The 27,593-nt window shown below is 39.4% G+C and overlaps 1 protein-coding gene across 5 annotated transcripts in view; it reads right to left on the bottom strand.

Moving 5' to 3' along the window:
• The window catches only part of shisal1b (shisa like 1b), a 118,527-nt gene that overhangs the window by 20,245 nt on the left and 70,689 nt on the right, over positions 1–27,593 (bottom strand). For all 5 annotated transcript variants that reach the window (XM_078949299.1, XM_004069503.5, XM_078949297.1 and 2 more), the window contains exon 2: positions 3,629–3,829. In XM_078949299.1, the coding sequence (XP_078805425.1) occupies positions 3,629–3,695 (67 nt within the window). In that variant the 5' untranslated portion in view covers positions 3,696–3,829. The remainder of the gene's footprint in view (positions 1–3,628; positions 3,830–27,593) is intronic.

The following is a 27,593-nucleotide window of genomic DNA, read 5'->3' on the forward strand; positions in this document are numbered from 1 at the left end:
AAAGAAAACACGACAGAGCTCTGACAGATGAACACTGTCAAGCTGAATTTGAAAGTAGTGTATTTGCAGAGATTCAGGAATTATTTGCTTGAATGATTTTATCACTTGAAAATCCCTTTTTTGCTCCTTTTTTTGTTTTTGATATGACTCTTGGTTTAAGCTGACTTCAATTATGCTTCAGCATTCATGTCAGGTTAGCTGCACGGAATTCATTTTTGTTTAGCCACATTCCTTTTGTCAGTTGAGCCAACAAATCCTGCAACATTTGTTATTGAAACTGTTAAGTTGATCAAATTTAAAGTCGGCTTACATAAAGGTCTATCGGTAATCACAGGCATGGGTGGATAGAAGGCTCTTGTGGGGTATAATGAGGTCGGCGTGGACGCCTATCATTGTTTCAGCAAACTCAATTTCAGCAGCAGAGTGGTTGAAATGGAGCGGTACCTGAAGAACACAGCTGAACGTGAAGACTAGAACAGCTGTAGACAGCATTTACAGATCTGTGTGTTGACTGGATGAGCTAGAAGTTAGAAACAAAAGAAAAAGAATCCACTGACCCTGGAAAATGACGGATTCGTGAAAAGTCTGTGGATTCTCAGAGGAACAACAGCTGCTACTGAGGCCTTACAGTAGGAAACCAGCTGCTCAATTTCAAGAAAATATCTTGAAGTTTGGCTCCTGCATCACACTTAGTTTAAACCCTAAAGTCTAAATCCACTATGTCATGTTCGAGCAGAGCAAACACCAACATTAAGGAACCAGTGAGTCTTTACAAACTATTTATCTGTGGCTCCAGACATGGCAGTGATATATTTTACACAATAAATCCTCCCAAGAGTCACGGAAGCCAATCACATTCATCAGACCACCGCTGGCTGACTCTATCCAAAGATAACACAATACCTGCTATGGTTTATTTTTGGAAATATTTCAACAAAGAATTTGTAGAAACTAGGATATTGACTACCCTGTTCCTCCTCTGATGTTCTTATGCTTGCCTTTGACTCCTGCCTGCTTGACCCTGATTTAGCTTTGTGGACTTTTAGCTAAGCTGATAAACCTGCTGCATTTGGATCCAGTTGTCTGCCTGTTCTTATGACACCTACCATATTTTCCACTCCATAAGGCACACTTCAAAGCCTTAATTTCTTTTTAAAAAAATCACAGTATGCTTTATAATCTGGAGTGTCTTGTATATGGATTAATTGTGGTTGTGGTTGATGATATCTAAGTAACTTTGTGAGGTACTTGGCGTTCAGTCAAATTTTTTTTTTTTTAAGAGATGCAAATAAAGTTGGCTATTATTGTGAAGATGTTGACCTGGCTAACGTGGTATCGTCGGACTGTTTTTTTTTAATGTGTTACTAATAAGATTAGAACAGTCACAGTAACGTTTGTTTTTGCAGTATATCTGTCTGTTTTTACGTGTTACAAACAAGGTTGAGAGTTGCAGGTATTGTGAATACGCTAACATGGCAAATGCTTCTTACACGGTTAATCGGTGGTATCAGTGGGATTTTAATGTGTAATAAACACATTCTAGAGTTACATTGAATGGAGTTCATAAAGTCATTTATCTGTGACTTATCTGTCTGGCCTAATGTGCCTAATAGTTCGGTACGCCTTGTATATGGCATAAGTTTGAAAATAGACTATTCATTGATGGTGCACTCTATAGTGCGGAAAATAATTCTTAATTGAAACGTAAATAATAGGGAAAACTGAAAAAAATTTGGGCATGTAAGGAAATCAATCAAGTTAAAAAAAACTGTAAAAATAAGTTTGTTAACTGGTCATAACAGTATAAATAAATGTTTGTCCTTGTGTGTAACTTCACAAACAAGGACAGAAAAAAAGGTATTGGTTTAGAAATATTCTTCTTTTGAATATCAGGCCATAGCATATAATAATGCTGTCATGTTGTGTTTGATAGTGTACAAACTTCCTAAATATAATTCATTTACATCTGATTTCTCTGAACTGCTTTCTTAAGTATGCATGGATTCCAGGTGATTTTAACTAACACGTTGACAATCCTTCAGAAATGTATGTCCGTGATTTTGGGAACATTTTAACAGCTATGGATTTTGTTCAGCATGTGAACGTGCCCACCCACAACAGAGGTCACACTCTGGATCTCATCATTACTCCCGGTCTGAGTAATGATTTTTTTTTTACTCTTATGTTTCATGACGTTTTATCACACCATTGTATGGCGGCTGGGTAGCTCGGTTGGAAAGGTAAGGGCTGCCATGCAGGAATCCAGGGTTCTATTCATAGAGGGGAATAAACAATGGTACTGGGGGCAATCACCACATCAATGGCGAGCAATTAACATCCTTGGGCAAGACCCTTAACACCACTGCCTCCCAAGCACAGCTCAGCTGCCGCTCACCGCTCTCCCATGGGGATGGGTCAAATGCAGAGAAAAGAGAGAAGAGAATGCATTGTGGGATAAATAAAGTATCAATTATTACTATTTATCATTTTATTTTTTTAGAATTTTTACTGTATTTTATGATATTTCATCACATACATATTTTTTCAATCTAGAATTTTGACTTATATTTTATGATATTTTAACATATTTATTTGTTAATGTCTTTTAGCCAAGTTAGACTGTTTACGAGTGTCTTCTCACCCCTAGCTGGAGTGTTTGTGTCCATGCTGACACCACGGTCGACAGGAGGACAGGGCAGGCGCTGCCTTCTGGGTTCTCTCTTCTATAGCTTTTTTCTTTAGTCATTTCTCTTTAACTTGTGTTTGCTTTGTGTATTTTGTTGTGCGGGGCTTATTTAATTATTTTATTGCATGAATAGAGATTGGTATTTTCTGCATTCTTTTTTGTTTTTATGTGCTGTACCGTGAGCTGTTTTTTTACATGAAAGGTGCGATATAAATAAAAATAATTTGAATTTGATATTACTAATTACTGGTTCTAAAAATCACATGTATTTTAGGACCCTGTTCTGTGTTCTTTGAAGCTGTTATCTGCTCTGATCCATCTGTTAAAGATTGCTGTCTTTCAGCTAAAGACTGGGTGTCAAAGGCAGTTTTTAGCATTGACACCACTTGAGAGTATCATGGCTGCTGAGCTGTTGTGTTGATTCTGCCTGCAGCGCTCTCTTGCCATCCTGCCTTATTTTGTCATTCCAAGACTTAGTCGCTGTATGTCCCTTGTGGATTCCTTCTCCCTGAATTGTTATGTGTTGGACGGTGTAGGATGCCATTCTCTTTGTTCCTTCCCGGGCTATATTGTGCTCTTCTTACCGTTTGCACTGCTTGGCCTCATTTGTAGAGCACCCTACAGTTCAGAGCACTCCCTGCCAAGGAGAAGTAATTTTTCTTTTTCCTTTAAACATTTGAACTTTGGTGTGCAGTGTCCCTGACTCAACTTCTGGCCATCAGATGTCAACACTTCCCCAGCTTCATACAAAAAGGGGGTTGCTGCCTGTGTTTAGTTACTGGCAGTAATGGCTCACTCGGGGAAAAGCTGAGATGCATATTTTGGGTTATACTTATGAAGAAGTCCAGAAATTCGCAGGTAAAAGGTGTGAAGGCTCTTCTAATGAGGCAGGTATGAACTTCAGAGAGACGGGTGGGCAAGTCGACGTTAAACTTTACAGACCTGCAGTGGACAGCAGGAGGAAGATGACCGTCAGGACATTGAAGGACTGCCGGTTGGTGATAGTCATCTTCTTGTCCTCATGTGGGAGGAAGGGAGGGAGCAGGAGGGGGAGGGGGAAGGCAGCGCTGCTTTAGCAGGATGTGGGCATCCTCTGCTTGGTGACAGCTCCTGTCACATGGCTGCTGCTGGGAGACTGGACTCCTGATGGGAACAAGATAGGCAGGAGAAAAAGACATTAAGATATTTGATTTGGTTTTCTGAAAGTTTCACCCAACAGTGTGGACAGCTTGTCTGGCTGTGAGCACCCGAAATGTGTCCTAAGGCTTACATAAGAGGATCAAGGGAGATTCGTTTTAATTCAAACAGGCACTCTGACAACAGTGTATGTGGATGCACAATCTTAGCTAAGCTCTTTTGTTTAAAACTTCCAATAAACTTCTAAGCAAAACCTGCTCTCCCTTAGAAGAATGTTCTTAACTGCTCAATGAAATCTGTCTCCTCAGTTGGGCAATGGATCAACCCCTCAACCACCACGACCACAGGACAAAGCTGCCAAAGTCACACTGCAAGACAGCATGGACATTCGTGGGTGTCCTTGGAATTCCAGGAAGTTTCCAGGACCCAAAAACTTGATTTGGCATGCTTGATTTGCAGGCTGGTACACAAATCAGTGTGTGGCAAATTAAGTTTCCAATAATAAATCAGTGCTGAAACAAAAAAGGTTAAATAATATATGTTCCATTTAGCGCACTTATTTTTTTTTTTCTATCAACACACATAACAAACAGTAAAATTCTGCATCAATGCAAAAAACTGTGGGGGAAATAAGTATTTGATAACTCTATGATTATGTAGGCTTCCCCTACATAATTTATTACTGTCATCCTATAATGGTAGTTTCATTAAAGCAGTGACAGATGGAAAGTAAAAAAATATATATTTAAAGAATTTAGATACTTTTATTTGCATTTCACTGAGGGAAATGTGTGTTTGAACCCTTACTAGCAACCACAAATGTCAGACATATTGTGTAGTTGATGATTAGGTTTCTGCACACACAGTTTCAGAAGGAATTCTGGTCCACTCTTCTCTGCACATGACTTCTAAATCATTAAGATTTCATGGTAACTCCATAGGTTTTCTATCAGAATTAGGTTAAAAGACTGCTGGGCCACTTCATGACCTTGATATCCTTCTTCAGCCATTCCTTGGTTTCTTTGGCCATATGTTTTGAATCATTATCCTGTTGGAAGACTCATTCACGACCCATTTTAAGACTCCTGGCATAAGGAGGGAAGGAGGTTCTCACTCAGGATTTGACGCCACATGGCTCTGTCCATCTTCCCCTTGACAAACTGAAGCAGCTCTGTGCAGAAAACACCCCCAAAGCATGATGTTTCCACCTCCATGCTTGACAGTGGGAATGGTGTCTATGGGGTCGTAGGAAGCAATTCTCTTCTCCCTCCAAACATGACGGGTTGAATTGACGCCAAAGACCTCAAGCTTGGTCTGATTTGACCCCAGAAAATTCTCTGAATCACTCTCTAAAGCATGAAGGTGTTCATTGACAAACTTCACGTGTCCCCTCTTAAGCAGGCTACTTTGTGAGCACCAAAAGATGTTAAACCATTGCGGTGTAAACTATTACCAATGGTTTTCTTGCTGACTGTGGTCTCACCTGCTTTGAGATCATCAACTAACACATGCCATGTGTTAGTTGTTACTGTTCTCATGATCATTAATACCCCACCGAGTGAGATCTTGTCTGTAGCCCCAGACCTACAGTATAGGTCGATTGATGGTCATGTTGCACCAACAATTGTTCCTTTTTCCTCCAGATTCTTGCTGATGTTTTTGTAGTCCATTCTAGTTTTGTGCAGGTCTAACATCTTACCCCTTAAATTCACTGAAAGCCCTTCAGTCTTTCTCATACAGGAGAGTCTGGAGTCTGACTGATGGACTGATTCTGTGGACAGGTGTCTTTTCTACAGGTGAGAATTTCAAATAGGTGTCTTGAATTCTATCTGGTCTGTGTGAACCAAAACTCTTAATGGTTACTAGGGGATTAAATACTTATTTTCCTCAATGAACTGTAAATACATTTATGTAAATTCTTTACGTGGATTTTTTTTTTAATCCCTCAGTTGCATTTCATTTAACTAAAACAACAAATGTGCGAGTAAATAGAAAAGTCTTTTGTATTTGTAGCTTCAACCAATTAAGGTGCAAGTAAAGGGAAAGTAGAACTAAACAGCTTACAGGACTAAAATTGAACATGTAGAAAATGCTACTTTTGCACTTACTGTATATTCTTTTAAGCAAAAGTTGTGTTTTTATTTTAAACATTTAATGATCTGTTGAGAATTTGTTTCCTCAGCAGAGCCTGGAGTTTTGATTGCAAAGCTGCAGAAGAGGGCTTTGCTAATAAATGATGCGCTGTGGGATTTCATGAATAATTCCTCCACAGTAACACTGCAGAGCTACCATTCAGTCATTGTCATCCTTCCGCTGATGATAAGTGAGATAAATGAGGTGGGGGGACACAATTTGCTTAGACACGCTTGTTTCTGTTTTAAGGGCAAATTTAATCCTTGATAACAGCCAAATGAACTCACCTAAACAGTTCCACTCTCTGCATTTGCTGAGGCGGAAATCTACTGTAATTTATTTCAAAGTATGTCAACAAAGCATTTGCATGTAGCTACAGTTTCACAACACTAATGTAAGAGCACCTCACGATGGCATGAACGCGGCCTCTTCTGCAACTACGTAACTGTATTTTACCTAGAGGGAATGTGCCTTAACTGTAAAATTAATTTGTGCTTATTTAACTGTATATTTATTATAAAATGTATTTACATTTAGATCAGATTTTGACATCATCTCACCACGAGCTGCCTGCAAACTGATGCAAAACTTGGCTTCTGAATTATTGAGAAGCCACTGGCAGCTGACAGATAAGAAACCACTTAAGAAAAGCATCAACAAGAGTGCAGAGGGCCGGCTGTAATGCTTCCTTGTGATGAAAAACAGCGTAATAGAGGATTATCTCCAGTTTAATGTTGCATCACCACCTCTATTTTTTTTCATGAACAATTTGCAGCTTTGTTTGCCAAATCTTCAGTGCCAATTGTGATGCAGAAGGAAATCCACTGTGAGTAGAATTTTTAAGTGCTCTTCCTTTCATGTAAATTTATGGTTAGAGTGTGACCCTCTGAAGACTAGAACTACTTCTCTGGTTTGTTCAATATTGAATTTCTTCATGTTCCCATACTGTACAAAACAGAGAAAGAAACAATAAAATATAGGCATAGATTGTCTTGGAGCGAAGGAACGTTATCAAGATTCAGCAGCTCTTCTTAATACCAAACAAGGACAAAATCCTTGTTTCATGAGAGCCTGAAATGAGTCACTATACCCCCACTGTATGTATTTACTTTTATTATAGATTTCTCCAGCTGAGTGTCTTTTAGCAGAAGATGCCTATTAGTGTAAGGTAAACATTGAATAATGAGTCCAGACAGAGGTTACTTCATCAATAATTAGTCAGTAACACTAACATAGATGGGGGTTAAGACTTTGATCCATTAAAGATGCCCAAAACTGTAAAGAAAACAGCTAATGAAACATAGTTCCCCAAAATGTACATTAAAACACTTCCACTATTCAATGGAAAATGACGTATACTCATGTAGCGCCTTACTACCTTCTTATAGTAGGTCCAAATCGCTTTACAGTCACAGTCTCATTCACCCATGCACACACACATTCACACACTGCGAGCGACTTTACGACTAAACATTAGCTCCATCCTATGGTCACCAGTGTGGGGTTCGGTGTCTTGCCCGACGACACTTCGATAAATGAGCAGCCGATCCTGCAATCGTCTAATCAGAGGTCAACGGCTCTGCATCATGGCCTCCCCCAAATTAAATCATAGGAACAATATAGTTAGGGAGTGCCTTTCCTGAAAAGAACAACTGGGCAGGCTGATTGGAACACTACATGCGTTTGGAAATAAAATATATCACAAATTTGAGAGATTGATCATAAAGCAGCTAAAGGCTGCAATTACACAAGTAGATTTATTATTAGTGTTGTGCCTGGAAGTTAGGGTGGTGTATTTTCAGCTCTGACTAAAATAAAGCTGTGAATCTGAATTAGTAACGTACCTACAGTACATCATTGTCGTCACTGGTAGTCATATTTGGAAAGGTGAGATTCTGTTAGCATATTAATACTGAGTAGAGTTTGGGAGCTTTGTTTACAGACAAGGAGACTTGTTTTAATGCACCCCCCTCATCCCCACAGACTGTATTACAATAAATATAAGTGTAAACCAGAGCCGGCTGATCCATTAGGCAATATAAGCAAATGCTAAGGACACCGTGGCCTACAGGGGGTGCCACAAATTGAGGAAAAAATGACCTTTAACTTAATTATGTTGCTGCTGGCTCTGTCAGGGAGGAGGGGCCAATTACATGACCAGATAACCTTATAAACATGCCCGAATGACTTGTGGCACAGAGACAAAGAAATAAGAGGAAAGGAAAGGTGGAAAACTTGGGAAAGAGAGTAGGAAGGATAGCTTAGCTTCTGAGCAATTAGCTTCTCCCTGTTAACCTAACCGGTAAACAACCAGTTTTACCTGTAGCTATGGGCATATTGGAGGGTTCTGATGAAACCTGCTTAGTCAGTCTAAATTGGCCTACATTTAACCAAATTCACATTCTATTTACATATCAAACAGCCATTCAGTAGTTGCTGATAGCAGTTTGCACTTTCGCATCACACCTAGAAGGCCCTGGTTTAAATCCCAGCTGGGACCTTTCTGTGTGGAGTTTGCATGTTCTTGTGGAGCATGTGTGGGGTTTTTCCAGGCACTCCAGGTTCCTCCCACAATCAAAAGATAGGCATCTCTAAATAATGGGATGCTACGTTTGCACAGGTCATGTGATGCATGTTTAAAAACATGCTAAAAGTGTGTTCTTGAATGCACGTTTAGGATACAGTGTTTAAAGTGGACTGTCGCTACCTGATACTAGCGCATGTACTCACAGTTGGAAGAGGCTAGACAGCTATAAACAGCTCTATTCCGATCTATGAAAGACTTGGTGTCACATGACTCCAGCTGGGCACAAAACGCAATTAGTAATTTTTTTTTTCTTTTTATTACTTGCCTTCTCCAACAGCTGAGCAAACAGATAAGAGCTGAAAGCCAGAATGGAAAATAAGAGGAGGGAAGCAGAGAGCGGGATGTTAGAGAGGGAGGGGTAAGGGTTTAAAAGTAATTAGTAATTTCTCCTCCATGATCAATTTTTAAATGGTTGGAACGTCTTTGAATTAAAAGAAGACGGCATCCATGCATTACTCCCAAATCCGAGTCCCCGATAGGTCAAAGTTTAACCTGTTAAACCTGCAACGCGCGTTCAATGGGCATGCGTTCTTTACGTAAAACATGAAATTAGTCTTAAAAACACGTGTACCTTTCCAAGACTTTTGAAAGCAGAGGCCCGAGACACACATATATGCTTGTTTACATAGACTTTTAATAGAAAGTGCTTGCTTGAACGCAGTTTGCTCAGGCCAGTGTGGACGTAGGTCATCTGTCTCTGTGATGCCCTGTATGGACTGGCAACCCATCCAAGGTTGTACACGCCTGACCATGGCTGGATTAGGTTTCAGCAACCATGTGACCCCAAGGGGATTAGGTAAGGTTTAAAAAAATGGATGGATGGATATAGTATAAGATATTTTTAAATACATTTTTAGTTTGTTATGCATGTAGGGTAGCTTAAAGACGATGGTAAAACAACTGGCAAGGGGGTTTTCACCATGAATGGGGTGTGAGCCTGGGACGCCTCTATGGGTACGATGCAAATAGAGAGAAACTCATTACGTTTAGCTTGGCTAAAACATGCAAATTACTCTGCCACTTCTTTACATACTACGTGTCAGACATTTTTTTAATTTTTAAAACTTCTCAGTACCAGAATATATGATCTTTATTAGGTTATATTTAGTGCAATTGAGGAGTTTAAATTTTTATAAAAAGCCCTATGTTTTTAAGTGACAAGACAGATCCATGAGGATTTAGTCATGAGGAGAAGTAATGTACTGAAATTTAATTTAGAGAATTTATGAAAACACCATCCTCCAGTTTAAATTCTGGTTTCATGCAAACAAAGGGAGCTGCAGAGTGGGAAGTGGGAATACAATATGGTATCTAAACAAACCCAGATGTGACATCAACTGCACATTCTCCATTGAGCCTCAGTGGATTATTAAAATGGGTTGGAGGAAACAGAAACTGTGAAAACATCAGGGAGAATCCCACTGTCTGTCAACATTCTTCTTCCTTTTGGGTGGGTGTTTTTCTCTGCAGACAAAGACACTTGTATGATTGTTGCACGTGACCAAATTAACGCATTGGCATGGATTGTATAGAGTGAATAGGTTTATGTAGCTCAGTAGGCTGTGTCTGCTGTAGTCTTTTAACACATCTTTGATCAAAAAAGCTGTTCCCTCTTCAAAGAGCCAAGCAGCCAAGGTCCCGGTAGGCTTATTAGAGTGGAATTTTATATATTTTCTACTATTTTACAGCTTTACTGCAGTACCAGATGACAATATGTGAAGTACAGCCAGGATTTCCCACTTTTAAAGTCTCCACATGCTGTAATCTTCTTTTGTGCATATTATTGCTGCTTCCCTTCATTTGCACATGAAGTTACATTAGTGCTGCAAAGCCTATAAAAGGGCAAGGTTTGCAGAGCTGTACTTGTTTGCATAAAAGAGGTGAATGTTTGCAAGGTTTGTGAAATGAGACGGATGGGGGAAGCTATAAAGCATGTACTGTAAATACACAGCAGAGCAGGGGCGGAGCTAAAGGGTTGCAAGGGGGGGCAGCTAGCTGCCACCCCAGCAAAAAGCTTTGTCCCTTCCCACTTGCCACTCCAATTTTTGCGTCAACATTGACAAATACCACTTGATGCAGACAGAGGTGTTCTTGCCTCAAATTGGTTTAGCTCAAAATGCACCAAAATACCATCTATATTTCTCCAATCCTGGTCGATTTATTGTAATATATACCTAGGAACCTTTTTGGCCGACAAACATGCCCTTAGTTTTGCAAAGACAAAAATATGTAAATACTTTATGATTACTTATCCCACTACCATGAAGCAGCAGAGCACTTACGATTAATATCTTTTAAAGATATTTGACGATTTGGGTTTGGCACGATTGCAAGCTACAAGCAATGCGGCGTAATATCTAAATGCCGTTCAACACTCTTTAGAAACTGCTCTTCCACCGAATATGTATAGTCATTTTAGAAATATTGTGGTGGGATAGATGTGATTTCTGTTTGTTATTGTTCTTTTGATCTTTTCTAAAAATGAATATGGCTTCATTCCATTGAAAACAGCACGTGAACCACGGCGCAGTGCTCCACCTGAGTATGGCAAGCAAAACGAATCCTAAATCGCCAAGAAAAGCAGCATGAAGAAGGCCGTTTTGGCCAACAAAAACAAAGCTTTTTATGCACGTTTTGAAAGTAGCACCTAACTTATTAAAAGCAACGTTTTCTCATGTACAAACCAGGTATCAAAAAAAAAACGCACGTCCAAAACGCTGTTCTAGTGCGTTCAAAAGCATTTTGTTGTGTCACAAACTGGCATTGAAAACTGCGTAATGTTTGAATAAATTGGCTGAAGGTGTTTCTTTATATAGAATTTACTTGAATACAAAACCTTTTTTTTTCATAATTGGAAATAAATTCAGGTGTCAAGGGGTTAAGAAATTATCAGTACAAGCTTCTTGAAGAATAAGAAATAGCATATCAGCTAAAAGAACTGTTGTTAATAACAATAATTAAAATATTTGAAATACATATTTTTGATCCTTTCATTTGTAGTGGCCTTCCATTCTGCTGTTCTCATTCCCACCCCATGGGTGGACAGGCAAACAGCATAGTACACATTGCAAAGCATCCTGGGACTGAAAATAGAACACACAAACAGACATGCACAGACGGAGGGTCCTGCTACTTGATCTTTAAGTCTCAGACTAAACAAAAATATACATTAAACCATGTTGTGACTCTCCGAGGAAAATGTAAGGAACGCTGTGAGCTAAAAAAAAAAAAAAAAAAGGAGCCTTTTTATGTGTCCATGTTTACAAGTGACCATTAAAACAGCCAGTGTGGAACCAGCGCCACACGTTTTATCCCAATGCCACATGAGACCTAAATCTGTCTGGGATTTGATGAGGGAGAGTGCCATGGAATATTTCAGGCTATTTGCGGATCAGACAGGGAAATAAATGGAGAGTGTGTCGGGAACGCCCTTGTTTTATTTTTGGTAAAACATTTACAGAGGAGCATTCAACGCGTAAATGAGTTTGTATCCTCTTTAATTCATTCTGGCCTGATGTCATAAATCCAGCTGTTTTTAAATTGGTAAAGACACTAACTCAACATTACATATTTGTCTTTTAGCCGCTTTTGTTTTGGAAAAAATGCTCAGGACGTCCATTTTTTAATATCGGAGACTTCCTTTTTTCAGTGGAAGATATTAGTCTCGTATTTATGCACCCCAAGTGTTAGTACGTTTTCCGAGAGCACACAGATACACTCCCCAGTGCTGCCCTTAATCCATGTTAATAAGCATTATCAATCACCTAAAAACCCACAAGCTCCTAAGTGCTCAGAGAAGCAGTTTACAAACTGCTTCTCACTCCACACGACTCACTCCACACAGAGAGATGAGTGAGAATTAACTAACCTAGACTGGGTTTATGGGCCTGCTTTCAAATACTGATCTACGCCAATGAGTACTGTGGCTAATTAATAGCCCCTTTGACTGCCATCATAATAAAATGGGTTTCATTCACTCTTGACGACATTAGAGCTACACTCAAAGGCTCTTTAGCGATGTAATAACACATTAGCCCATGTCAGGAGCTTTGGTGTAAAAGCCTTTATTGGCTAAGAAAGAGAAATTACGCAACTGGAGCTTATTCTTAGTGACAGAAATATAAAACATCTTAAAATGTTCCTTAAAATGTTGGCTCCTCATAAAGCAATACTAGCTAAAAATCAGAGGATACATGAGGTGTCATGAAAGCTCATTGAATACATGAGCCGTGTCACCCATAATGCCAAGAAGGGTATTGTTTGAAATAATTCACAAGGATGATTGTTCAAATAAAGTAAAATAACAAGTTTTGCACTGCATGGTGGTGTGTTTGTTGCACACCACTGTCTACTCGTGGCTAGAAGGCTTTGGTTCAAATTCCAAAAACAATTTCCCATCATGCATGGCATTTATCCAGTTCATTCCCACAGTCTAAAGACAAATTTCACAAGTTTAAGTTGTGTTTCAGGAGCGTCTTTGTGTGTACGTAAGATAGACCTGTCCATGGTGTACTCTGCTCTCACCCGACAATGACTCATGACTGTTAAACATAGCAGACAAGGGGGAGCCAGTCTGAGTTTAATAATAACACATATTCTATTAAATGTACTGAATAAAAGCGCCTGCTCATATTTAAAGTTTTTAAAGTGCTTCTAATTGCAAAACATTTCTATCCATCTGTCAATTAGCGACATTGGCTACGAATTGTAATTCTTTGAGTGAATATAAAGTAGAGCCTGGACAGGATGCTCCATTATATGTTTGTTTTTATTTATTAATATTTATTTCCCATTGTTTGTTTTTTTACGAATGAACGTTCTGGAACTTTATCATTTCTACAATTTTGCTCACTGTATAGGCCTTAGTGGACTGAGGAGCTCCTCAGCTAAAACATAGCATCTCTCCATTAGTTGTAAATGAGCTAAAAACTTTAACTAAATGATGAGACTGACTTACTCACATCCATTGATTATCTCTTTTACACCAAGGCTTTAGCTCCAATGTACACATTCTTTCGACTACCGTAACCCTTCTACCGTTTACACCATTAACGTAATTTCAGTGGATTTTGAAGCAGAGGAAAGCAGTCTTGTGCTGATATGCAACATTGCGCAGCAGTGAAGTGGTCACGCTATCAACATAAATTGGCTGACTTTACGTTAGTGACGTGTTGAACATCCATGAAAGGCCGCTGTCCTCCGCATCAGAATCAGCTGATTAATCACGTGAATGTTCGCAGAGTCATGGTATTTCAAAGACCGTGTTTTAGGTGTTGCTGGTTACATCTCAGGAGATTAGTTACGGACCTACAGTACCGGGCATCTGACACGTGTTAAAGAATGCGCTAAATGTGGGTCGTTGATGTTTATTTGGGTGTAAAAGCACATCATGAGTGAAATAATCTTGTTTGATATCACTAGTAATGTTTTAAATGCATCTGTAAATCACTCGCTTTTTTTTAGATACATTTGTGAACAGGAAGCTGAGATGCCTAAATGATCATCTGAATATATAAGAGGACAGTATCTGGCCATGTGACTTAAGTATGTGCGTCTTGAGAAATTTTAAATGTTTTTGGGATTAATGGTCAACTTACAGGGACAGAAGCATCTAAAGAATGCATGAGGAACAGGTTCCGTCATAAGCATCTGTCCAGTGTTTTTAATCACTTCTTCATAGCAACAAAAAGATTACTGGTAATCACATATCATACGTCTGTTCTGTAACACCATGGCTGCACAGCTGCTGCGTCCCACATAAACGTGACTGATGAATGAACAGAAGTTCTTATTTGGTTTGTATACATTTGCCAGATCTAATGTTCTAAATAAATCCCGGAGGCAGCAGCAACAACATGTTTTGCTCTAGTGAACCAATGTCGCCAGGGAGACGTCTACGTCAAGGCAGACAGGCAGAAGAATTTAACACAATGTAATTAGCACTTGCAAGGTACTGTACATGAGACTAATTCAGCCGATATGAAAGAGGAGGGAGAATAAGCACAGCAGGGTTGCCATAGAGCTTTTTTTTTCTTTAGAGTTGGCTCTGTTTGGCAGAAAAATAAGCTCAGCTAATAGGCAGCTCAGCTACTTTTCTGTAAGTGGGGTCTATTCCTGTTTTTGTCCCTGACTTGGTCCTGGTTTGTCGGTTTAGCCAAGACAGAGAAATTGGTATCAAACCTGTAGGCACACTGTTCTCATCTGCTGAAAACCATCTGGTCTTTTACATCTTTAACATATTAGTAATCTAGATTAAGAAGGTAGTAGAAGAGTGTAGTAGCAATGTTTTTTTTCTAGGTTATTACTGACGGTGCTCTCATATTGTCAGAAGTCAGAGCTCTGTCTCCCCCTCTGGTCACCGGCGGGAACCATCTCCAGAGTTTTAAGTGCACTTCATCTCCCAGCAACCCCAGCGCACAGTTTCTGGATGCCACATACCTGACTCTTATTCACTCCATCAACCACAGCATACTTAAGCACTGCACTGAGCCTCACTCAGTGGAAAGTATTATTTGTTCCACTCTGTCTGCATTAGTGAGCTTTATATCCTGATCTTCTGATTTCCTGACCCTGTTTTGTCTCTGACTCTGTTTGCCTGCCGCCAGGATCCAGATTACACTCGTTTCTGATGCTCACATGCTCGTTATTGACCCCAGCCTGCTTGACCCTGATTTAGCTTTGTGGATTTTTAGCTGAGCTAATAAACCTGCTGCATTTGGAACCAGCCGTCTGCCTGTTCTTGTGACACATATCTTTTTGTGATAAACTGGTGAAAAGCTGGGATAAGCTCCAATCAGCGTGTCGCTATCTATATATCTATTAGTCTTGTTAGAAGACTTCATATTTCTAGAAACTGTAAAATCCTTAACCACTGGAAATGAAACCTCCCCTGTGAGCAGATTCTAACAGATCAGAGCTTTTCTCAGTTTAGCTCGCTTCATATCTCTAGCCTTATTTCAAGTTTATTCAGCCACTAATTTTTCAGATGTGCAAGTGAGGGTAAAATGAAATCTGAACATCCTCATGACACACATGAACACCTAAAAGATCAGCATCAAACCTAAGGTTAACTCCCGACCAAATAAGGATGTGACAGGAGGCCACTCTTTCATCAGTACTTCTTCCATGGCAATAAATACATGCATGTAGATTGGGAGAGGCGGCTAATGAGACAGCTACTGGAGTAATAATGTTGAATTCATTATGCAATCAAGGTCCCAAAGTCAGCTGGGGGATGCAAATTCTTGGAAGCTCATCTGAGATGGTGCAGCTCTACAAAGGTCTGTGTTCCGTGTGATGCAGTATAGAAGAGGCGCACACTCCTGATGCCAAATGTGCCATTTTATTAGCAATGAAACACAATTGTTTCTATCTCTTAAACTGCCCACTGACTAAATAAGACACATATATTCCATATATTACAACAGCTATCAAGCACAATTTCTTCCTTTATTTTTAAATATCGTACTGTCTCTACTTTACCAACTCGACACCTCATTCTTCTTAAGTGGAAGGATGCTGCCCCACCCACTTTATCACATTGGATTCAAGATGTGCTTTACCATCTTAAAATAGAAACAATAAGATTTACTGTGAGACGATCAGAGCATAAATTTTATAAGGTATGGAGACTATTTCTCAACTTTTTTAGTCTACCATCTACAAGTGTGAGAGAATGATGCCCCTTTTTTTCTCTCTTTTCTTTCTTTCTTTTCTTTACGTGTGTGTAGATATATTTGCACTTTACTTGTTGTTTTTTTATATATATGCTATTTCACCTATACTGTGACTGATTTTATATATTCATGTTTCTCTCTGTTTATAACTTGGACCATTTTATTTCCTTATATTTTCTTTACTAAAATTGATATTGGTGTATATGTCACTGACAGCAGCAGGGGGTGGGGGACTGGGTTTTGAATTTGTTTGTATTATGTTTTAAAACTGAAAACTTAATAAATATATAAAACACTAAATATCCTACTGTCAACTGCAACAGACACATAATACTGTTCTAATAAATTATAAAAACATGCTTTAAATGATATTTTTCTGCCCCTGCATTTAGTACTTTACCTTAAGTGCATGCAATAGTCCTGAATCTGTAGTAAAATGAACACTTTATCAGAAGTTAAACAAGCCAAAGCAGAGAAAATTCACAGTAACAACGAGACAATGCCAAATGTGAGAGCAAATAAATTTAGTGCTCTGGGAGAACAAAATGTTCCGGCACGGCTTAGTCTCAAAGTTTGAACACATTTTGGCTTCTGTGCCTCTAATATAAGGAAGGTAGTTAGTTACAATACAGTGGTCCTTCTGTGCCTTTTACTTCCATGTGAGGCCAGAGCCAGCTAGATTCTGGTGAACCTTTGAAACGTTCTTGTCCTATAACCGGTCTCATAAGGGCATTGAGAAAACCTGATGTCATACTGATGTTATCTCCAAACTGAAGTCAGAATTTTTTAATTCCTCTGTTAGAAACAACGTTAAATCAAATTTTAAAAAACTATGTAAAAAATAGGTTTTTGTAGGTGATCCATAAATCTTTTCTACAATTAATGTGCAAGGTAAACTTTTTTTACAGAGACTATTGGGTGTATTCAGACGGGACACATTTGGTTTGATTAAAGTGAAACAGACTATGTCTCCCCCAATAATCTGGAACTATTTTTCAGTCTGAATACACCCAAGGGGACCCAGGAACCGTTCTCTGACTCATCCTTTGAGGTGGTCTCGGTTCGTTTCCAGTCGGACTGAGCTTCGGTTCGCTCTGAGATTCCTCAGTCTGAATACAATCTGTCCACGGAGCAGAACAACTGAACCAAAACAGCCACCATAACCGGTGTTCACATGATCTAAACACAGTCAGAATGTAGCAGCAGATGTAAATCAACGATTGTTGTGTTATCAAACAGAAAAAAAAGGTCACACTCCTTACTTGTAACAATCTTTAGTTTAACACAGCTGAAAACACCTCTTACATGCTTTTCTGTCTCATTATGTGACATCACCCTAAAAGCTACTGTGTACTTCCTTAACAGAGTTCTCTTCAAATAAATCCATAACGCCACAATGATGAGACACAGCAACTCACTGAAATGTGATCGGATGACTGAGGCTCCACAAAACAACTTTTAACGTGACACACATTGCTTCTCACTGTTTTCCTGACAATATATATGTCATAAACACTGAGCGGCGTGTCTTCTTAGACGTCTTCTTGCCAGTAACCGCCTTGCAGCATGCCTGCACCGGATCAAAAAAGCGAGAAAAAAGTGTCGAGCCTGATGCTAATACAGGCGTGTAAAATCAGTCAGCAAAAATATAAAGTTTGAATGAACTACTCCGGGAAGAACTGCTAGGTGCAGGACTTCCATAATTTCTGTCTCTAGTTGCTTTGCCCCACGCGTTTAAATGCTACACGGACGGGGTGTCCAGATGAAACCTAGGTGTCTATATAACCCCGGAAGGATTACCATACAAACTGCACTCAGATTGTCTAAATTACTAATTTCTAACAGCCAGGCTGAAAGCAAGGATTGCACAACAAGCGTGCAAGGAGCAAATTTCACTCTGGTTGTCTAATTTCTTAATTCCTCACAGCAAGGCTGGGTGCATGGGGCCTGCAAGGAGCAAGGACTTATCACTTAAACACCTCTCACCGGTCCCTTGCGCAGTGTGGAGAGTTTGGGCGCTTTAAAAAAAGGAAAATTTTGTAGGACGCGCTTGTGTCTCGCCTACTTCACCCTTACGCGTTAAGTGTTTGCTACCATCTTGCTACCACCTGTTCCTGTAGAAAAACTGTGCATGAACATTTGAACTCTACTGGCTCACCGAACAGTCTGTGATCTTAACATTTCATGAGAGGCTCCTGCATGCCAGGGTTTCACCCACAGACAGTCTGTAACCACCCGTAAAGGCAGTTGTAACTAAGGTATTACGTGTGTCACACAGACAGATAGAGGAGCAAAACTCATTTGATCTTGAGTTCACAATCCTCTTCACTTTCAGGGTTTTCAACAGGAGGCATCGGAGAAGTTCCAAAGATGTAGTCTGGTCACTTCCAACACCACAGGGAGCTCTCAAGGGTGGATATTCAGAACCTGCATCTCCATCAGGGTTCTGAGCTGCCTGCAGGCTGAAGGGCGCTTCTTTTGTCAGCTAGCTGGGGCTTTGGCACTCATATTCAGGTATTTGATGGAGGGACTGTGAGTCACACAGAAAGAATAAGGCTTATGTTGGCTCTGGGATTAGTGAGGAATACCCGTGGACTCTCGGCGTCTGTGATGCAGACAGACATGCATTATATTCCAGAGAGGCAGCACTGTTTATTGGATATGCTTTAACACCCCCCTCTAGACTCATTTGGCTCTTTTTTGGAAATGCTCCCCATCATCATCTCATCTTATGTGAGATTTACATGCATAAACATTCTCCTGTGGGAATTTAAGAAAGGAAAAAGACAATAAATGCACCACTGAGCAGCGTATGACCAAACTGATGTGCTTTGTTGTTGTCATATAGTTTTGATTTACACAGAGCACAAAGACCTCTTAATCTCAACTGGATTTTTAAACAAGCTTGTAATTCAACGCACGGATGTGAGATACATTTTCGAGTTACTGCAGTGTCTTTTGTATTTCTGAAACAGAACTTCCTCTTATTTTTACTAAAGAACTTTTTTTTTTTCCAAGGCAGCGGGCTTTAAATTACAGAACACAATCATCTTTGCTCTATTTGTATTCTCTCTGGCAAGGAATGGTAAAGATTTATTGCTTTTTCGGACCATCTACATGTACAGAATATGAGATAAATGTTAGACACAAATGGAAAATCCTGCTAAACCTACAACAGCATTTGCAGAGATATTGCTGCAACAGGAAACAAAGCATTCAAAGTAATATTCTATAAGCAGATTTAGATTTTTAGCTGAAGAATAGATTTTAAATTGTTGGCCACATGTTCGACTTTAAATGAGATTATATAAAAAATGTTTCTCAAAAATGTAATTCAATGCATGTTAAAAATGTTAAAAAAGGAATCTGTAAATTCTTAATTCATAGCTAAATGTGTTTATTCTAAAAGGTAACCATGGAAAAAACAAAAATCTTCATGACCAATGGGACCAAACCTCTTGTGATTAGACCCCTGAATAACCAGGGAAGATGCAATGCTAAAGAGAAAGGACGCTCGCTCTCGTCCGGGTCTCAGAGGTCACGGAGGGCAGACGGTCCACATGCTGAGCAGCTCCTCATCCAAATGCTAATGGGGGTTTGGCAGCCAGCTGATGCAGCCTGTTGGCAAAATCTTAAAAAACGCCAAGAAAACCATTTCCAGCAATTATAGCTGGAAGTTTGGGTTGACCGGCGATCACAGTGGGATTGCATCTTATTATTGAAGCTGTCCTGGTTTTGACCCACTGTTAGTGAACGCACCTCAATTTGGCAGGTTCTCTATGAGTACGAACTCTTATGTCCTGAAATGCTCCCTAGAATGCCAGCGAGTTCAACTCTAATATTATAAATGTGTGCTAAGAGCTCTCATGTTTCTGCCAACAGGCTGTTTTGAACCAGTTTGAGACTGTGGGATGACATTTTTCCTTTTAGCCCAAAAAAGCAAAGTTAACTGCTGTTCACCAATGAAACATGGATGTGGTCATAGTGCCTACTTACTTAATTTTAGCAGACAAAAAAACATGGTGTACCCTTCTGTTCATGATGAATGAAAATAATTCATTTGAGCCTATAAAGACTCACGAATTACAGTGAGGCTTCATTATCTCGTTTAGCGAGGTGACAAATGAGGACAAGATATCACACCGACACACTGATGCTAAGTTTTTTGAGATTCAGCTGTAAATTATTTCTACTATAATCTGATCTATCAGCCTTCCACACACAGATTATTTTTTCTTCGTAAACACAACACTGTTTTAATCAGGAAGTCCGCCAACAGTGAAAACACAAGGAATGCAGGCTCAGCACTTGTCAAAAAGAGGAGCCAATATTTAATCTTAGTGTGGAATTGGTACCTCTAAAGATTTGATTTTATGTTATAATTTGCCTCTTAGGGCAAAAACATTGATCACTAAGGTAGGCCTTGGTCACATGCACCCGCACGGCGTGTTGACCTGTACAGCTGGTGTGGGTTTTTGGGTTGTCTGAGCCCGTAGAGGGTCGAAGACAAGAACAGCTGCATCCTAAGAGGAGTGCAGATGTCTTGTGGTTCCCTTGAGGCTCGCGCGGCCACCTTAAGGGACGTCATCAAAATGGAACATGCCATTGTTCTGCGTGTGGTAAGTGCATTGGGAAATATTTTTAAGGATAATCTAAGGTCCATGCTCTTACAGGTGGTGATGCCGTTGGGCTGCAGGGTGGTGTAGTGGTTACTGTCGCCTCGCAACACGATGGCCCTGGTTCAAATCCCAGCTGGGACCTTTCTGTGTGGAGTTTGCATGTTCTCCTCATGTATGCATGGGTTTTTCTCTTGTATGTCAGTTACACACCTAAATTGTTTAGTTGTGAATGTAAGGGTGTATGGCTATCTGATGAACTATCCCTAAAACTCAGTTATCCTGAAGAGATGAAGTGGCTTTGCAAAATACACGGATGGATGGTAACTAATAACATATTTTAAAAGAAAACCAAAAAATGAAATTTGTCAAACATCAAGTTTGGAGGTGGATTTATCTTTCTTGTAATGCTTGTAATGTTTACTTTACTTAATGAGTTTATGGAAGCCAATATTAATCTGTTTACAGATTACAGATACAAATAAAACAAATTGGTTCTTTTAAAATAATAAATATAACTCATTTCATTAGTTATTTATTAGTTCACTTCATGCCATTGTAAAAGGAAAGATCATTTTTGGCTTATTTTAAAGCCAAATTGACATGAACCTTTGTAAACTTAGATTGTGTCCCATGTCAATGCATGCATTTACACTCTTATCCCAGTGGACTCATCATATCTGGTGATAAAAGCTTTTACTGTATATCGCTGGCCTGAACCAAGGTGATGCACGATTGAGGCTTTTCTGCACCTCTGAGTCTGTAATCAACAGGCAGTTCCCGACTCGATGTTTAACCTTCCTCCATTACTCCCATCATATCACAGCTGTCAGTGAGTCAGAGCTACTCCTACTCTTAAACCTCTTAGTTCATTCATTCATGCACCTTTCCACTCAATCAATCAGAGTTGTGTTCTTATCGGAAAGCTGATATAGCTGCACTTTTGAATGACTGCTATTGTGATTATCTGCTGAAGCAGACATGATGTAACATGAGGGAAAAAAGTCGTGAAAAACAAAGAATTCATCTACAGATGTTATTTTTTAAAGGTGTCTGAATGCAACAAAACACGTTCCTGTTATGTTCTAATAAAATTCAGCTTCCATGATAATAATATTAAAGGCCAAAATAATTTTATCAGACCAAACTTAACACTACCAGCTAATATAACTTTTAGCAGTTATGACTGTACTCTTAAATGAAAATATTTACAAAGGTTTTAACAGCGTATAAACTATCTGATGCAATATTAGCAGATCTTTGACAAAATAAGACTCCAGAATTGATCCCTCCAAGCATTCAGTACACTGTAAAATTGATAAGATGAACCAGAATGAGTCATCTCATCTTAAACTTATTCAGACCACAGTTTAATGCAAGACAGTATTTTCACGGACCGGCCTGTACGAGACTGAAGTGGATTTCTTTTTGTAGCTTTCAGTTTCTCTTAACTTTTGAGGGTCAAGTTTATCTTCATCCTCTGTAAAATGTCTGCAGCTGATTTAAATTCTATTTGTCCTCTAGATTTTTTGGACGAACCATTAAAATGTGATGTAAATTTTCCCTTAACCCATAACCATCAAAGGGGAAACTAAAAAATCAAATGCCAAAGTTAGCTTCATCCGACTTTTAAGGTGCAACAGATGAATACAAATTTAAAAACAAACTGTCACTAAAAATGATATTTTCTAAATATAATGATAAATTTGAATTTGAGTAACTTTTTTAGCAGCATTCTCGTAACCTTAGACTGCTGGTTGCTGAATATTATGCGTTATTATTATGGTCTATAGGAACAACTGTTGCAATCCATTCTGGGAGTAAAGACTCCTGGTTTTTGTCTGTTAAATGCAGCTTTCAGCAATATTTTGCCACAAGTACATATTTAAAATCCTTCATTTCCCCAAATATGGGTTTGTTCCCCAGCGAAGGCTATTTCAGTTTAGTGCTTCGTTGAGGTTAATACTCAGAGGGGCTCTTTTGTTTTTGTTTCTGTGTCTGTCCACCAGAGATAAAGACATGCAAACACACAGAGCAAACACTGCATCAAAAGGGGGCCACTGAGTGAACCTTCATCTGATTTGTCCGTCACTTGATTATCTTTCAGCTTCTGCTTTCTGCTGCTGGATGGAAAAAAAAAGAAAAATGCCTCCACGATTCCAGACCCCACTTCTCAAGAAGACGTACAAATATGAAACAATTCTAGACAGTGTAGATGAAGATGGTGGAAGTATTGTACTCTGATATACAGCTATTAACATAAAACATTTGTGGAGCCTCTTATTTCTTAGAGTAGAGCACAAAGTTTTGACTTGATGACTGTTGAGAGCGGCGTGTGACACAAGAAACCTAAAGGGAAGTCGTATGAAGTCACCACATAGAGTACGCGGCTGATATTAGCACTGACAGAATAATGGGACTGCTGGCTTTCCTATGGCCTCTAATGGTTTCGATGACGAAAAGTGAGTACTTACAGTTGCTGAGTGAAGAGTGTTCTTGCAAAAGCTTCTAGCAGATAATCATCTTTTCACTAGCATTTGATATGGCAGAGAGGCATCACAGTCAGTCAGTGCTTCATCACAGAACCTGCTACTGTCAGCATCTCAAGTCATCTTTCTTTTCCTTGCATACATAGAACTGCAAACATTCACACAGCTGCATTGGCACTGACATGGTTTTGAAAACCTACACGTTCTGCTCAACAGTGTTGACGATTTGCCTTTTTTTCCCCTGCAAACACACAAACAGGCAGGAGGAAAAAACGCAGCTTTATAAGCAGAGATAAAAACCCTGCACACACACACACAGAGGCAGGTTGAGGGCAGAGCAATCTGGTGTGAACCCTACGGAGAGAGATGTCACGATGACAGAACAGATAAACCCCAGTTTTCAGCGCGGCAGGCGGATTGGAAAACAGCACACCCCCGTGCTCACCGGCGTGCTGTTTTTTTGTTTTTTTGGGGGGAGGGGTGGAAGGTTGTAACTGTTTAGACTTATCATTTAATTGCCTCATTAACTGCAACCCCTAACCGCTGTACTTTTTGCAATTGGTTGCGGCTGGTGGTGTGTGCAGCTCAGGTGACCCTCATATCCACCTGACCTCAAATGTCAAACAGGCCTCAAAGCGTTTTTACAACTGATGTAAAAAGATTTATGCAAATGAAGTGCCTGCAAGTCAAAGTCAAAATAAAAATAGTAAAGCACATCTTGAAGGGATAAAGTTGCTTATGACTTAGATGCACATGCTTCTTAGCCAGGTTTAGTCAACCTGCGCTTAAATGCCCGTCAGCTGCTGTTTACTTCAACGCAGAACCATGTTTCCTTATTTTCTATGCTAAATCAGCATGTGTTGCAGGTGTGTGTAAACAACAGTTACTAATAACGAGACAGAGAAATTGTGGTGTGCAGAAGTAAAAAAGAACTATTATGGTTTGTGAAAACCAAAGCTATCTGATGAGCTTTGCATGATTCTGATTTTAATACACTGCAGTTTCAATGATGCAATAATATTTAAAGACCCACTCCAATGAAAATGGTGTTTTGAACATCTTGTAGCATTTTTCTTGTGATGGAGGACATATATAAAGACAATTAAACTTCATTTCTGAGTATTTCTTAATTCAAATTGTAGTTTATCAGGAACAGGTAAAATAATAACAGATAAAAAATGCAGTTTGAAAAGATTGTATTTGTCACACAGAAAATGCTCCATTCTGATGCATTCGACAAGATCAGGGGTCTGCAACCTGAGGCTCCAGAGCCAAATGCAGCTGTTTTATTTCTCCAGTGTTGCTCTTTGGCTTTAAAGAAAAATGCTGACAATTTGTATTAATATTAGGTTTCTAGTTTTGGTTAATCTGTTTTCAGTTATTTACTTTTTAGGTTTCTATGTTTAGACATTTAAATGTCAGATAGCTGAGCAAAACTGATGATAAAAGGTTTAATGTGCTAGAATAACATTATCTTTTTGCAGTTACATGTAAAAAAAAAAAAGATTCTACACAAATGTTGTCATGTTAATCAGTGGCAGAAGAGGAAACTGGATGAAAGAGGTCCTAATGATGGAAAATACCATCTTGGACTTTCTAGCATTTTATAATTCTAATAAATCTGCTGCTGCAAGAGGATCTTATCTAACACAGGATGTATTTTATTTTGAAAGGAACCTGTATTTGTTGCTGTCCAGAGTAAAAAGTTAAAACTGTTATATATGGAAAACCACAATACTGTTACAATTCAACTGTTGAACCTATTTATAAGGTATACTTCATAAATGAATGTACTAGTGGCCACAAAAACATGGAGAAAAGAAGTGTTTTTTTCTAAATGTAACCAGGACTTGGCAGCTCCCGCTGGGTTTTTGTCAATAAGAAACTGGCCCAAATGGCTTTTTCAGTATAAAAGGTTGCAGATCCCTGGACTAGATCCATGTACGACCTGATTTTCCTCGTCCGAGCCGGTATCTGGCTAAAAACTGTACGGCTGGAAAACTCCAAAATTGCTCACCATTTTTGATGCACAGCTAATGTTAGGTTTGGGTAAGTGAGGGGCTGTAAGCTAGTGGGAGAACGTTATGGGCGATAAGAAGAGGGGTGGGGTTGCTCCACGCCAATGGTCCCGCCCCCAACTTAGAGCTGAATTTCTAATGAACTTCTGATGCTCTGCAGAAACTATGTCCTAGAAAACGACACAGGTTTCTGGATTTTGGCTAAAAACCGCATAATCATAATTAAAAGATCACTAGGAATGCTTTAAATATAGATCAAAAGGTGATCGGAGTGGGTCTTTAAATGTAGCAGATTATTAATAATTATCCTATTAAACTAATAAGGAATACATTTAATTAACTGTGAAGTCATATGACTCCTGATCTACCTGTAATAACACACATTAGGTATGCCTGTGATGACTAAAGTACTTCACAGTAGGATCCGCCATATATATCTTCATTTTAACCCTGCCTTTTTTACATTTATGTTGAAGATCAAGAAGAAAAATAAGTCTGCAAAAAGACTGCTTGTGCCTCTGGCTACTCTGCAGTTTTACCACCAGTTTGATCATCTGTTCAGAATTTGAAATTCTCCTCACTTTGGTTTTTTCTTTTTTCTTTTAACCTCCAGGGCTTTTGCCAAGCAGCTGGTCACGACGTCTCTTCCATTTATGCCTCCCTATCATGTGGGTGTGTGATTACTATAGGCTGGCTCCATGTGTTATCTGTTTTTTTTTTTTTAATTCACCAAGGACAAATAAAGTTTTCGTTGATGTAGAACCACCACAAGAGACTGTGTTGTTGTTTCAAAATAACCCAGGAAACAGCTTTAATTTATACACTGATTACTGCAGAAGTCGTCTCTGACCTCACTTACATTCAGACACTGAAGTGACTGATGCCGAGGACTTCACACCACAAGAGCTCTTTTATGAAACCCCTTTTCTTAGCTCATCTTAAGGATGTCTGTATAAACACTTTCTGCTGAAAGTGGACCCAACTTTCCTGTAACGGACATGAATAAACTGTGGGTTTATGCAATTTCTCTCATTTTGTGTCAACACCTGCTCCGTACAGAAATACTTCCACCTGTTTATACTGAGGAACATGAACCTCTAAGCTCTGCTTTGATTCAAACTGCTGTTCCACTCAACAGTAAATATTTAAAGACCCACTCCAGTGAAAACGGGGGTTTTGGAAGAACTGTGCACTGTTATGTTAGGGTTGTGACGGGCTGTGAGCTAGCAGGAGACAGAGTAAACTGATGAATGATGGGAAAAGGGGGATGCCCTTACTCCACATCACACCTAAAAGGTGAATTTCTAATGAACTCCTGCTGCTTTGTAGAAACGATGTCCTAGAAAACAACACGCTTCTTGATTATCATAATTAAAAGGCCAGAAATCAAAAGCTGAAGGCAGTGTGACTTTAAAGTGAAAGTCTTTTTTTTGTCCATCAATTGTAGGTGAAAGATCATTTCTACTTTTAGATGGTCCACAGACAAATATATCTGTTTATATGTTTCAGTATCAAAGTTTGTTGTTTTTTGTGCCAACCTCTACATCCCCTTCACCTTATCTTTATAATGCTGAGAAATATGGCTGCCGAAAGGCTTTGTGTTAAGTAGTGAGCAGCTCTGTTGGTCTCAACGATGTAAAGATGTATGTAATCAGCTACAAATAAGCAAAGCTTGAACAAAGAATGAATTTTTAATGCCTTTTTTTTCCACTGTAAACATGCTTTTAAGTTGTGTCCCCTAAATAAATAAAAGTCTATGCAAGGAGGTCATGATGATTCTATTTTCAGTTTATTGTTTGACAGCATCATGGCGTAAATCATTTTTCAACTGGCTAAAAATTAACGGTGAAAGCTCGGCACCGGAGAGACTCAACGAACCCGTACAGTTTGTGCGAGTAAATGCATGCGGCAGCCCGTAAACACTTCTTTTTCTGCACTCTCCCTTCTGACTGCACACACTTGAACGATCCTCACCACCGTGCAAAATCATAAAAGCTCTCAAAGCGCTGCCCTTGGGTCGGTTTTTCACAGAGACGCGGGCGAGAGCAGGATTTCCACAGAGAAACGGGCTTTTGTGTGAATGAACAAAGGGAATTTCCTCCTTCCTCGGCCCCCCCTGAATCCCATCATACGCCACTGTGAGTCTCCCACACGCCTGTTTCCAAGTTACCAGCAGCATCGGCTGACAATCCTGCTTAATTGCCTCCTGTGTAAAGTGACAGCTGATGGGCGGCAATAAGAGCGAGCTGTC

Source organism: Oryzias latipes, chromosome 6 (genome assembly GCF_053564925.1).
Source record: "Oryzias latipes strain Hd-rR chromosome 6, Olatipes_Hd-rR_3.1".
In the NCBI taxonomy this organism is placed as follows: Eukaryota; Metazoa; Chordata; class Actinopteri; order Beloniformes; family Adrianichthyidae; genus Oryzias; species Oryzias latipes.